The 13,430-nt window shown below is 50.5% G+C and overlaps 1 protein-coding gene across 21 annotated transcripts in view; it reads right to left on the bottom strand.

Annotated features, from left to right (window-relative positions):
• ST3GAL3 (ST3 beta-galactoside alpha-2,3-sialyltransferase 3) overlaps positions 1 to 13,430 on the bottom strand; it is a 208,538-nt gene that overhangs the window by 34,092 nt on the left and 161,016 nt on the right. For 14 of the 21 annotated variants that reach the window (XM_012001805.1, XM_012001798.1, XM_012001804.1 and 11 more), the window contains 4 exons: positions 11,040 to 11,134; positions 6,922 to 6,985; positions 5,643 to 5,738; positions 5,181 to 5,367 (listed from right to left, as the gene is read on the bottom strand). The exons of 1 other annotated variant lie outside the window; for it this stretch is intronic. In XM_012001805.1, coding sequence (XP_011857195.1) covers positions 5,181 to 5,367; positions 5,643 to 5,738; positions 6,922 to 6,985; positions 11,040 to 11,134 — 442 coding nt within the window. Of the gene's footprint in view, positions 1 to 5,180; positions 5,368 to 5,616; positions 5,739 to 6,921; positions 6,986 to 11,039; positions 11,135 to 13,430 lie in introns of all 21 variants that reach the window. 6 more of the 21 variants (XM_012001813.1, XM_012001814.1, XM_012001815.1 and 3 more) reach the window with 3 other exon arrangements.

The following is a 13,430-nucleotide window of genomic DNA, read 5'->3' as shown; positions in this document are numbered from 1 at the left end:
GCGGGGGGTGGGGAGGAAGAGTGGTGGGAAGGGGAGCAGGAGGAGGAGAATGACAATGGTAATAATTATGAGGCAGTGACCAAGAGCTTACAGAAGGCAGTGAGGAAGAGGAGCTGAGGGAGTCCCCATTCTTGAGCATTTTTATCTGAAGGCAGAAGAGCAATGGTGGAGAATCCTCGAAGAGCTGGTCTCAGAGGCTTGGTGAGAAGCCTGGGCTGGGTGGTGAATGCTGGCTAGGCAGCAGGAGGCCTGCACTGAGTCTCCCAGGACAGAGTCCACACTAAGGCTCTGGATCCCTCTCAGGCTGGTGAAAGTGCAGGGAACAGGTGAAGGTGCAGGTGGACATCATTCAATCCCCATTCGGGCCTGGTCCAATAAGAAGCCTTATATTTGGGGATGTGGTGGCCCCTTCTGCCCTATGGATTAGTCCAGCCCTGCTGCCTTTCACTAGGAGGCTCCTTGTCTCTCCCTCCTCTAGGCCTGGCCTCTGACCCCTGCTTCTGGGTCACCTCCTAGGTCAAGCCCTACAGCCTGACAGAAAAGTGCTTCGCTCCCTGGGATAATTGGGCTTTTCTAACAGCAAAATCACCACCAGCGATAAAAAATAAATAACATTACTATTTGCTATAGACTGAGAACTAAGTTCTCTATGCTAGATGCTTCTAGATTTCATCTTTTTTTTTCTTTTTTTTTTTTTTGAGACGGAGTGTCGCTCTGTTGCCCAGGCTGGAGTGCAGTGGCTGGATCTCAGCTTACTGCAAGCTCCACCTCCTGGGTTCATGCCATTCTCCTGCCTCAGTCTCCCGAGTAGCTGGGACTACAGGTGCCCGCCACCTCGCCCGGCTAGTTTTTTGTATTTTTAGTAGAGATGGGGTTTCACTGTGTTAGCCAGGATGGTCTCAATCTCCTGACCTCGTCATCCGCCCATCTCGGCCTCCCAAAGTGCTGGGATTACAGGCTTGAGCCACCACGCCCGGCTAGATTTCATCTTATCTAATTTTAAAAATAACCCTGAAAGATACACAGCACTCCTCATCTACTGTATCAATGACACTAAATCTAAGGAGGTTAGATTTAGTGCCTAAGAGGTAGCCCACTAGTAAATGAGAGTCTAAACTTAAACCCACATCTGTGTAACTCCAAGGCCTAAGCCACTTTCCCCTCTTAAGCCATGTTGTCTTTCTAAAATCAGGGACTCAGTCTCCCTGTGCTTGAATGTGGGGCCCTGGCTGGTCTCTTAGATCCTGCCCTCCTCCCTCTCTTCCCAGGGACTGAAGTACAGCTGGAGGGTAAGTGCTGTGTCAAGGCTGTCCAGGGACCCACTCCCAGCCCTATCCTCTCCCCACTGCTAGGCTGGGACCACCCCACACCCACCCAGGCTAGGCCCCAGGGCCTCAATGAATTGATGACCAGTCAGAGATGCTCAGCAGTGAGGCTGGCTTTCCAGTTTTGAGTGGGGAGGAGGAAGAGGAGGCAGCAAATCGGGTCGGGAGGCAGTTCCCAGGGGCTTCTGTGGCCTGCTGAGACGAAGTGGGTGAGACTGGCCAAGGCAGGAGGGCAGGGCCTGAGGGATGGGGATGGGAGGCTCTGCGTCTCACCTATCCTGTCCTCTCCAGACCCCAGGCCTCCGCCCTCTGGACAGTGGATGGGGTGTCTCCAGCCTTCATCCAACACCAAGAGGATGCACAGGCCACAGCATTGGGGGTATTAGGCAGCACGCTCTGCCACACCACCCTCATTGTGCCATGCTTGATCCACACAACACACCTCCAGTTTCCTGAAGGGAGCATGGTCTCTTGGGTCTACACATGCTGTTCCCTTTGCTTCTAATTCCTTTCGCCCACTCACTCCTAACTCTTCCTTCAGGGTCCAGCTCAGGAGTGACTCCTCCAGGAGGCCTTCTTTTGTCCCCCACCTGCCCCAGAGCTGCATTAGGCCTTCCTCATCATGGCAGCCTCCACACTGTACTGTTAACTCTAGCTCTGGGACTATCTCTCCCACTAGACTGTGAGCTACTTTGGTTGGGAACAGTGCTTAACTCGTCTTTGTATTCCCAGGGGCCAGTGTAGAGCCTGCAAAGAGAATACCTCATGAACATCTGATAAGTGAGTGAGTGTGTTGGGAAGACTGCAGAGGCACCTCTGAGAAGGCCTGCACCAGAGCTGGAGGCTGCACCCCCATGTCCCTGGCTCCACCCTCTCTCCAAGCCTCAGCTTCTGTGTTGTGCTTGCCCATCCACTGGTGCTCTTCTGAGTTGCCCTGAGCACACAGCCTGCTGGGAACTCCTACACCTGCTTGCTGGCTTGGCCACAGCTCCTGGGATCTGGGAGACAAAAGGCCTTTGTGTAACCTGTTTGGAGTTATCAGTGCCACTGTCCAGTGAGTCAGGGACCCAAATGGCCACAAATGAAGAGGAGAGTTCTCAGATGCAAGAAAGTCAGGCCAGCTCTGGCACAGGCTGTTAGCTCTGGGTTGTTTGGCCGTCCTTTCCTACATCTTCCCCCTTGCCCTGCCCCTTCCCATATCCTATGAGGACTCCTGGGTACTAGAAAGTTATAGGCTTACTACATATTCCTCATGTAGTAAGTGGCAGGAAGCAGCTGTGACTAAGGCCTAATTCCTGTTCCAGCCCCGCCCTGCCAGGCCTTGGCTCCAGAACCCAGAGTTGCCTCCTGCCAGAATTCTGCAGGTGAGGCTCCAGACAGGTGCAGAGAGCTCTCCAGCAGCCTAGAGGCAGCATGACTGGAAACATCCCTACAGGAGCAGGACAAGCTGGTGACTAGGACACCAGACAGGAGGGGACCTGGAGAAGCAGCCTCTCTCACATTTTCCTGGGTCTCAGATGCCAGGGAAGTGCGGCAAAGCATGGGTGAGGTCCTGGGAAGGCATTAGCCTTGGGCTTGGGGTGGAGAAGGACACTAAAGAAGAAGTCCCTGGGGTGGCCAAAGGGCCTGGGCAGGTCCACTCTGAGAGATGGGGGAGGTGAGGCCACGGGCAACCCCGGCATTCCTCTGGCAGCTCACTTTAAAGGTCCAAATTATCTTTCACTTTGGAGCCAAGGAAGGCCCACGGTAATTCAGAGGACTCCTCCCTGTCTCCTCTCTCTCCTTCCCACTCACCCCCACCCATCCTGGGTAGCAGTTCTCACCAATGCAAGGCTGGTCCTAGAGCCCCGGGTGTGGCCAGGACAACACAGATGTCAGCAAGAGTGAGCCTGTGCCTGTGCCTCATCCTGCAATGCTGGTACCTTGAATCTGCCTGCTGCCAAGGCCAGGCCGGGCGGAGAGCTCCTCAGTCTTCCTGGGAAAAGCAAGGCTCTGCTGTCTGCTTCCTGAGTAGCCTGAGTATAGTGAGTTCTCCGACTCTAGCTGGCTTCCTTCCTTTTCTTCTTTCTTTCCTTACTCCCTCGGATGAATTTTAAGAACCTTGAATTAACTGACCTTGGTGTTCCTGGAAGGAACATGTGATAACACCCATGACAGGCTCTGACCCACCCCTTTGGCCCGGCCTTATTTGAACTGCCTGGCTTCTCCCAGTCTGCCCAGTAGGAAGTAGGAACTGGTGTTTGAGCCAATTGCAGATCATTTATGGTGATTGGGCACTGAAGGGTAAAAACCAATGGGATCAAGCCCTGTCCCTTAGGAGCTCTTGCCCTGAGGGAGGCTGTGACAGAGGAAATGATGTGAAAGGAGGATGGCAGAAGGCCAGGGTGAGTGAGACAGCAGCCCTTAGGCTCACTGGGGTTCACCAGGACAGACCCTATTTCCTACCATTCTCCCTTAAAAGTGCCTATCTGTGATCCTAATTCTACTGCCCTCAAGGCAAAGAGAGGGTCTCTGAAAACACTAGTGTCTCAGTTCCCAGGGTTCTGAAAACAGTAGGGTACTCCTGGAGCCACTGTTATTTACCTGGTCTGTGTGGGCAGTGGGCCTACTTGAAGCTGGGTCTGGCTAAGGCCAAGTGATCACTCTGCTGCCTGGCCCTTTCCTCCCCTTTGGGGAGGTGGACTGGACACTGTGGAGCCCAGGTGCCTCATCCAGTCTGGTTCTGATATGGATTCCCCTTCCCCACTGTCCCACCTACCTGAATTTCTGGACCTGACTTCTGTCTTCTCTCTTGCTTGCTACCTACTTGACACTGCCTGTACTTGGCCTTGCTTGGGAAAGAGCTGTGGAGTTAAACCAAATTGCACTGAGACCCTACAGGCAAGGGAAGCTGTTCCCACTCCCAACTCTTCTCTAAACCTTCAGAAAGAACAACTAGCTTCTCACTGTAGGCAGAGGGGCCATCTGTCATCATTCTCCTCTAGTAAGAGGCTTGGGTATTAGAAGATGAATGGCCTGAGCTCTGTAGTACCCCAGCCCTGGGGCTTCTGGTGACAGCTGGATGTGGGGGAGTGGACCTGGACAAGTTCACGGATGTCCCTGTAGGCCCAGAGCTGGGAAGTAGAGGTCTTGGGAGGGAACTCAGTGGGGTCTCCTAAAGAGCAGTTGACCTTACTCTGCCACATAAGCTCCCTAAAGAAATGGGCCCAGACCCTTACATGCTTTGAACAGTCAGTGGAACCTGATCATTCCCAATGATCAGACTCAGTGGCAGGCTGGAGATTCAGCTATGGTCAGTGGTAAAAGCACAAAGTGGAAAGAGGCCAGGACTTACAAGCTTGGAAGCTGGCACTCTGAAGTTAAGGGGTCTGCTGTCCCTGCAGAACCCAGGCTGAGAAAGAAGGCAGGGACCCCTAAGACCAGAGTCAGAGAGAACTTACAGAGGAGAAGAGGGGGCAAGGGAGGCAGCTACAATGTCAGGGCAGCAGAGTGGGAAGATTGGGAGTGATACGAAGGTTGGCCTGAGAGACAGAGCTTTCCTCAGCCAGGAGATCTAAGGCCAGGGAAGGGTCCCTGGGGCTGCTGGGGTCTGACTACAGAAGGCTAAGGAAGGATCTGCACCTGGGCACCTAGAAGCAGGTAGCAGGTGTCAGGCATATCAGCCCCCAGAGTTTGGCCAGCAACCCTGGCAATCTCCTGACCTTTCTGCCCCTTGGCTGCCATTGGGTGACTTGCAGCTTTGGGTCATTAATGCTTCTTTTGAAGGTTCTTACTCATTCTTTGCTGCATTCAAGGGGCGGTACTGCTTAGGAGTTGGGGAAGGCCAGGGCAAGAGGTGGTGCCAGGAGAGCTTACCACTCTCTCCTTGTAGACGATATATTTCAACCACTTAAAGTCCTGCCACTTGAAGCCAGCGAGGACAAAGAGAGAATCGCGCTCGTACTGCTCAGGCCGCTGCATGGCGCCCTCGGGGTAGGTGATGCGCAGTGTCGTTTTGCTGCCCACATCCTTCTCAAAGCCTTTCACTGGTGCTGAGTTCAGTCTACAGAGAGCAGGCCCAGTCAGAGCCTGGGCCTGTGTTTGGGAAGGCACCATGACCCCAGAATACCCCAGGCACGGAGAATAGGAGTCCAGGTCACCTGGACCTATTCTCCCCAGGCGCTACCCCTAGTTGTCTGTTCCAAAGCCCTCCAACCCAGGTTCTTGAGGCTTCTGTTGACCTCCAGCCCAACTAGCCAGATAGACAGTTCTCAATGGGCTCAGGGCTAAAGCTTTGGACCAGGACACTCACCCAAGGTGCCATTTTGGGGAGCTCACCTCACCACAATGTCATAGTCGTCAATTCGTGACCCCAGAGACTTGTTGGCAAGAACGCCTCCATTGCCCACGATGATGCAGCGGCGGCAGCGGAGGCTGAGGGGAGAGAGGCGGAGACCTCTGTACACAGAACTGCCCACCAGGTCTCTTCCCCTGCTCCTTTGGCCCTTGACCCCATGCCCTTGTCCAGGACCAGGCTGGGATAGAGGAAGAAGACCAGTAGGTTTCTGGCAGCATTTCTGAGAGAAGGCTTGAAGCATACAATGGATAGCTGGGCCCTGAGACTCTCCAGCATCTCTAGGCCCTGACACTTCCCCAGGAAAACAGGGCCATAGAAAGGCTTGGGTGCCAGGCCTGGGTAGTGAGGAGGGAGCCCTGGTAAGATGGCATTCCAGGGTAAAGGTTCCCCAAGGGGTAGTGGTGTTTAGGCAGGCTTCAGGGGAGAGGGAAAAGTGGGCCAAGCTTGGGGCTATACCAGGAAAGCAAGAAAAGGGGAACAGGCCAGGTGTGGTGGCTCATGCCTGTAATCCCAGCACTTTGGGAGGCCGAGGTGGGCGGATCACAAGGTCAGGAGATCGAGACCATTCTGGTTAAAACGGTGAAACCCTGTCTCTACTAAAAATACAAAAAATTAACCGGGCATGGTGGCGGGCGCCTGTAGTCCCAGCTACTCAGGAGGCTGAGGCAGGAGAATGGCGTGAACTGGGAGGCAGAGCTTGTAGTGAGCCAAGATCGCACCACTGCACTCCAGCCTCGGTGACAGAGCAAGACTCTGTCTCAAAAAAGAAAAAAAAAAAAAAAAGAAGAAAAGGGGAACAGGACAGGAGGCTCTAGGACTCAAGGCTCCCAGCAGTCACTAGGGAGCTTACTCATAGTGCTTCTCCCATCCCTGACCCTGGCACTTCCCACTCTAGGGTCTGTTGGTTTGGGAGCTGTCACTGCCTTCTGGACTTAAGCTTTGCCCCCTTCACCTGCCCCTGCCACCCAGGCCCTCAGTCCCATTGCTGGGCTAGTCCCAGCCCCAGTGTCTTCAGTTCTTACCCTCAAACCTCTGGTATCTGAGGACTGGGATGTCTGCCAAGTGCTTACAACCCATGGGGGTGCAAGTTAGGAGCAGTGGTACCACTTACCTGCTCCACCCACCCTGTGTGTGTACTGTATGTGCATGTGTGGATGTGCTGGAGAAACTGCTCATGTCCAGGGAAGGCCAGCTGGACCTCAACACCTCTGCACACCACCAGGCAGCGGTGGGTAGGAGGCTGTGCAGTGTGTGGCTCACCTGTCCAAGGCAGGGGTCAGGCGGTACTCTTTGGTGACTGACAAGATGGCTTTGATCAGATTGTCTGCAGACAGAGGAGAGAGGTTTCTGTTACAGGGTCACTTACGTTTCTATAAAATGTTTACAGATAGGCCAGGTGCGGTGGCTCACGCCTGTAATCCCAGCACTTTGGGAGGCCAAGGCGGGCAGATCACGAGGTCAGGAGATTGAGACCATCCTGGCTAACATGGTGAAACCCCGTCTCTACTAAAATTGCAAAAAATTAGCTGGGCGTGGCGGTGGGCACCTGTAGTCCCAGCTACTTGGGAGGCTGAGGCAGGAGAATGGTGTGAACCTGGGAGGCAGAGCTTGCAGTGAGCCAAGATTGCACCACTGCACTCCAGCCTGGGCGACTGAGTGAAACTCCGTCTCAAAAAAAAAAAAAAAAAAAAAAAACCCAAACGTTTACAGATAATCCTACTGGAAGGCACAAGTTCCTGGGGGCTAGAGTGAAAGTGGAAGTAGAGAGACCTCTGGACACGAGAATGCGTTGGGCCACTGCCCTGACTTTATTCCTGACAAAGGAAGTGAAGGCAGGAAACAGACAGGCATATCACTGCCAGGAGCCCGTCCCTAACACTGGCACACAGCTTCTCTCCCAGGCTTCTGGGAGGCTCAACTGGTTTTCTGAGGCTCTGTAGTCAGGCCCCAGGGCATGCATTCCTAGGCCAGGGCCTTCCCTGGAAGCTGGAGCATGCGGTCTCCCCTGGAATGGGAGTACCTGCTCAGAGCTAGAGACCACCTTGTGCTTATCTCTGTGTTCCCACTCAGCAGATACCAGGAAACGAACAAGGAGACACCCAACAGCTGAAGAGCTCACCACGTGCCTCATTATCTGACATCACCTTTCCCTCACTTTCTCCCTCTCACATTGCCAATCCTGAATCCTGCTCTTTGCCAGGCTGACTTTACCTCCTCACCTCTTTACTCCCTGAGCCTGGCTCTGCCCACCTGCACTCCACTCAGCAAGGACCCCTGTGACTTCTGTGCTCTCAGACCTGTGCCCACTATTTAGACCTCATCTCTTCAGCCTCTCTCTGGCTTTGGCAATGAGGACTGCTCTTCCAAACTGGTATCATGAGAGCACTACAATATAATGTATAGTGAATAGCAAGGATATTGGCTTTGGAGTCAAATACTGGCTGTACTCTGTGACCTTACATAAATCATTTCCTTTCTTTGAGCTTTAGTTTCCTCATCTCTAAAATGAAAGTAATTCCTATTTTGTGGAGTTGTTAGGAAGATATAAAATAATGTACATAAAGACCTAAAAATAAAGTAAACTGGTATCACCACAATGGAGAGCATCTTAATAACATCAAATAACCACAAAGATGTGCATACACTAAGATCCTACAACTATGCTCCTAGGCGCGGAGCACTGACAAAGTCACACGCTTGCTCCAGGAGACATGCAAGAGTGTCCGCTGATGAGCTGTTTGTTACAGCAAAATGTTGGAGGCAAGCTGAATGTCCACCAAAAAAAAAAACAAAAAACAAAAAACAAAAAACAGATTAAATGTGGTATATGAAATCCTATACAGCCATTAAAAAAAATCAATGACCTAGAGCTATATGCATCAATACAGATAAATCTCAAAAACATATTCAAAAAAAATGAAGAATATACATACACATATACACAAATATAAATATGTAGTGAAAATACATAAGGCTGGGTGTGGTGGCTCACACCTGTAATCCCAGCACTTTGGGAGGCCAAGGAGGGAGGATTGCTTGAGCTCAGGAGTTTGAGACCAGCTTGGGCAACATGGTTAAACCCTGTTTCTACAAAAAAATACAAAAATTAATCAGGAGTGCTAGTGTGTGCTTTAGTCCCAGCTACCTGGGGAGCTGAGGTGAGAGGATTGCTTGAGCACGGGAGTTGAGGCTGCAGTGAGTCGTGTGTGTGCCAGTGCACTCCAGCCTGGGTGACAAAGCAAGACCCTGTCCCAAATATACATAAACAAGGCATAAGAATGCCAACACTGAAGCCAGGATAATGAAGAATAATGGCTTCCTGGGGAAGGAAGAGAATGGAGTGGGAAGGGCTCCACAGAAGGTTTAATTGTATCTCATGTTTTATTTCTTAAGCTGAGTAGAAGGTACATCAATGCTTATTATTCCTAGTATTTTTTATATGCTTGAAATATTTCTTGTAAAGAAAAGATGGCTCCAAAATTAAAAATAACAAACTTATACTTTTTTAAAGGAGAGGGGTGGAGACGCTGGTAGAGGTAGCCGAGAGGTCATGTTAAGGACTGAGAAGTATCCCTTGGATTTCTCCAGGACACTGAGCAGTTTCACTGGAATGGTGGGGTGGGATGGGCAGGGATGCAGATGTTCTTCAGGAGTAAATGGTGAGAAAGAGGAGGCAGTAGGTGCAGTTAATCCTTCCAGAATGAGGTAGAGAATCCTTCCAGTTGAGTGAGAATGAGGTAGGGAAACAAACCTTTAAGCAATGTTCTACACTAAGTGCCTTCAGATATACCTTATGGTGGCCTTTAAGAAAGGCCACAGATTCCCTCCTTTTCCCACTTCCAATTTCACCTTTAAGGAAGAGCGTATTGCTACTAAAATTAGCCAAGGTCAAGGATATGGACTGGGCTTTGTTTTCTAGGAGGAGAACCTCAGCAGAAAGAGTACACATTAGCAGGTGCTCTCTGCTTGCTGGCTGATGGGCTCCACAGCAAACTTCCCTGGCCTTTGTAGCTATCCCATCTGAGTCTCGAGTGCAGATTTGAGAGAGAAGAGTGGCCTTCTTTGCTGCCTGCACCCAGGGAAAAGGTGTTCTTCATATGGTTTAACCTGACCCATTAGATTTGTCCTTGGAGGTCTGAGGTCAAAGCTCCAGTTCAAGTGCTTTTCCTGGCCACTGTCTTCTTTTCAGGGAGAGGTAGGCTGGCTGAGTAGAGGGTTCAGGTATTCTTGAGTCTCCTGGCCAAATGATATCACCCCTTTAGCTGTTATTTTATGTAATTCTGACCAAGACTTTACACAGTAGTATAATTCTCTCCATTTAACTGCTGAAGGAACTAAAGCACAGACAGGTAACTTGTCCAGGGTCACAGCTAGTAAAAAGGAAGTATGGGGATCTGATCCCTCTCTGCCCGACCCATAAGTCCAGATTATTTTCCACCATGCCATGAAACAGCACAGAACTTGACAAAGAAGCAGAATTGTTCAACTACTCGGGATGGGAAAGTCTTAAGTTAGGAGGGAGCTGTGTGGGTGAGGTCCCCAAGGCAATAGAAGGGGAGTTTCTAAGAGGGCAGGGGACAGGTTAGCCTTGGACAGGATAAGGAAGGGCTGGAAGGGAGACGAGGTTGAGGTGAAAAACATCAGGATGGGCTGATAGAGGGGTGTGGGGCACTCCTGGGGGACAGTCTGTTACCTCTCTGGGAATGTCCCTACTATACCTAGTACTCTAGTGTTCCTGTCTATGGCACGCCTTTCCTGTGCTCTCAAAGCTCCTTGTACTTCCCTCACCAGAACCCTGCACTCTGAGTATCTGTATCTCGGCTATACTGGAGCTTTTTGAGGAGAGGAACCAAATCTGTCCACTTCACTGTTGTATACTTAGCCCCTGGCAAAGTGGTGGGCTCTGTGTACATATTCCATTAAAGAAGAAGCCGGGCACGGTGACTCATACCTATAACCCCAGCACTTTGGGCAGATCATTTGAGTCCAGGAGTCTGAGATCAACCTGGGCAACATGATAAAACCCTGTCTCTTCTAAAAATACAAAGAAAAAATTAGCTAGGCATGGTGGTGCGTGCCTATGGTCCCAGCTACTCAGCAGGCTGAGGTAGGAGGATCTTAAAGGTGGTGGAGATTGCATGAGCCAAGATCATGCCACTGCACTTTAGCCTGGGAGACAGAGCAAGGCTCTATCTAAAAAAAAAAAAAAAAAAAAAAAAAAAAAGTGAAAAAAGGAAGGGAAAAAGGTAGAGATTTGTTGAGAGTAGAGGAAGGGTGGATTCTTAGCATGGGTACTTCGAGGATGTAGCCTTATCCTGAAGGATAGGGAGACAGTCGGGGGGGTGAGATGTTAATGTAGGGCAGGGTTCCCAACATACCTTGACCTTTGATCCCAAAAGGCGGCACAAACTCCCGGATTCTAGCCCACTTGCGAAAGGAGTCATCCAGGAACATGGGTGCTGGCTTGGAGAACCTGGAATATAACAGGACTGTTGAGGATCACAAAAACGCAACAGGGTGGAGTCCTGGTGGCACTTCTGTGCATCCATCTTCGCTAAGGATCGGCTGGAAGCCCCCTCTGATTCCGGCATACCCCTCTCCGCCCAGCCTGTTCACTGGGTTTCTGTTGAGGGGTTTGACAGATCTTGTTCAGTGGAGCCTGAGTCTGAGGGAGTAGGCCTGGTCAGTCTTTATTTGGCCAGCTGTAGGAGTGGAGAGACAAGATTTGCTCAGCAAAGATCAATTTCTCAGAGCTAGAAGCTCTCTGGAAGGTTGTGCAGGCATCCATCAAATAGTCACTGCTGCCCACATTGTTCCTGCAATCTGGGAACACAGAGATGAGACACTGTCCAGTTGAGCAGAAATACATCCAAAAATACAACCAGTGCATGGAGACAGATTTTGGAGAGAATTCTGGGAAGTGGACCACCCACAGTGAGGAAGAAGGAGAATTCATGGTGAGAGGGCAAAGCAGGTTAAAAGCTATAGGAGACAGAAGTTTGGTAGGGACGAGAAAGAAAAAGCAGAGTCCTGGGAGGCAGGGCCGAGGGGAGAGGTTTCAGACCAGTAGGAATTTGAGTGCATTTGCTGGTGGAGAGAAAGAAAGAGAGGAGGCTAAGTTCCTGTGGAAGTGAGGAAGGATCCAGAGCTTCAGGGGAAGGGTTGATCTGGGCCGGAGGGGAGATGGGCGGAAAGGCGAGAGAAGGAGGATGAAGTGATGCTGAGCTCGGGGGGAAAGAAGAGGCAAGTCTTACTCTTCTTGGAATGGGCAGGGAGGGGACAGGCTTGGGGAGGAGGAGATGAAGTCTGAAGAGAGGCAAAGGGAAGTGAGGAAGAGGGAGAGGATGCAGCAGGAATTGAGCTCTTCAGAGATGACTGGAGAGCACAACTTCACATGGGCGCTAGCACCCTGCTTTGAGGCCATTTTCAGGGGACCTGGCAGCCCCAAAGATGGCCAGTCCCTGATCACCCACTGTGTGCTGAGAACTCTGCCATGCGGCCTGCTCAGGACCTTCCTGGCCATAAATGAATGTCGGGAGGCCTGGGCCTCCGTGGCTCCGTCTCGTTATTTCTAACTCACCCTGAATCAGCCACTGAATAACTGCAGGCTGCAGGGGTGGCCTTTCAAGCCCAGAAGCAACCACAGCACGGATTTCTCATCCCTATCATCACTAACACCATTATAACCGGCAGTCCCAGGAGCAACAGTATCAGTTATCACTCAGAGGTCTGGTATTAGAGATTTTGACATGAACTTGAAAGAGGCAGAAAACTCTGAATCCTGCTCCCTCCCCCATCACTCTTGCTAGGAAGATGTCAACACTTGGGAGCTCAGAGCCGGGTCCCAGCAACTAAGTCAGTGCACTCCCCCAGCATCCCATGTAAAAGGGTAATGCATATTTCTTGTGTCAAGTATATAAAATCTAAGTAAATTAATATATTTGATGTTTTGCCAGAGGCTCCGAGGATCCTGGTTATGGTCTATGTGTAATATCAAAGCGAACGTGGTCCCTGGATAAGCCTGCACCAAGAACCTCTTCTTCTGTGTCAGGACTGAGCTTATAAAATTTCTGGAAAGTTTCTCTCAGAGTCAAGCTTGGACAGGATTTTATCTGCTTTCCAATATGTACTAGATGTCATATGCTAATAAAATATGCCTAAGATCTAGCCAAATGATCTTGACTTTTTTTTTTTCCTTTTCCTCTCTCTCCTTTCTTTTTATTCAGATGACTGGAAAGTTCAGTAAGTTTTACTTTTAAAAACACCTCATTTTTTGTGCAACCTGTAACATGTTAATTTTGGAAAAAAATACAGACAAGCACACATGCAAAATAAAAATACCCATAATTGTACAACACAGAGATAATTAACCTTATGGTATACATCTAAACTGATTTTCCTTTTTCCATATTACTTTGTAGACTGCTTTGTAGACTTTCTCCTACTAGACAGAGACTGTAGTCCCAGCTATCTGGGAGGCTGAGGTGGGAGGATCGCTTGAGCTCAGGAGGTTGAGGCTGCAGTGACGTGAGATCACACCACTGCACTCCAGCCTGGGTGACAGTGTGAGACCTTGCCTCACAAAAAAAAAAAAAAAAAAAAAAAATTATTGATCAAGATTGGGTTCAGGCTGGGTGCAGTGGCTTGTGCCTCCAATCCCAGCACTTTGGGAGGCCAAGGCAGGCGGATCACCTGAGGTCAGGAGTTTGAGACCAGCCTGGCTAACATGGCGAAACCCTGTCCCTACTAAAAATACAAAAATTAGCCAG

Source organism: Mandrillus leucophaeus, unplaced genomic scaffold, assembly GCF_000951045.1.
Source record: "Mandrillus leucophaeus isolate KB7577 unplaced genomic scaffold, Mleu.le_1.0 Scaffold67, whole genome shotgun sequence".
Lineage (NCBI taxonomy): Eukaryota > Metazoa > Chordata > Mammalia > Primates > Cercopithecidae > Mandrillus > Mandrillus leucophaeus.
This window is presented reverse-complemented; position numbering and strand designations above follow the sequence as displayed.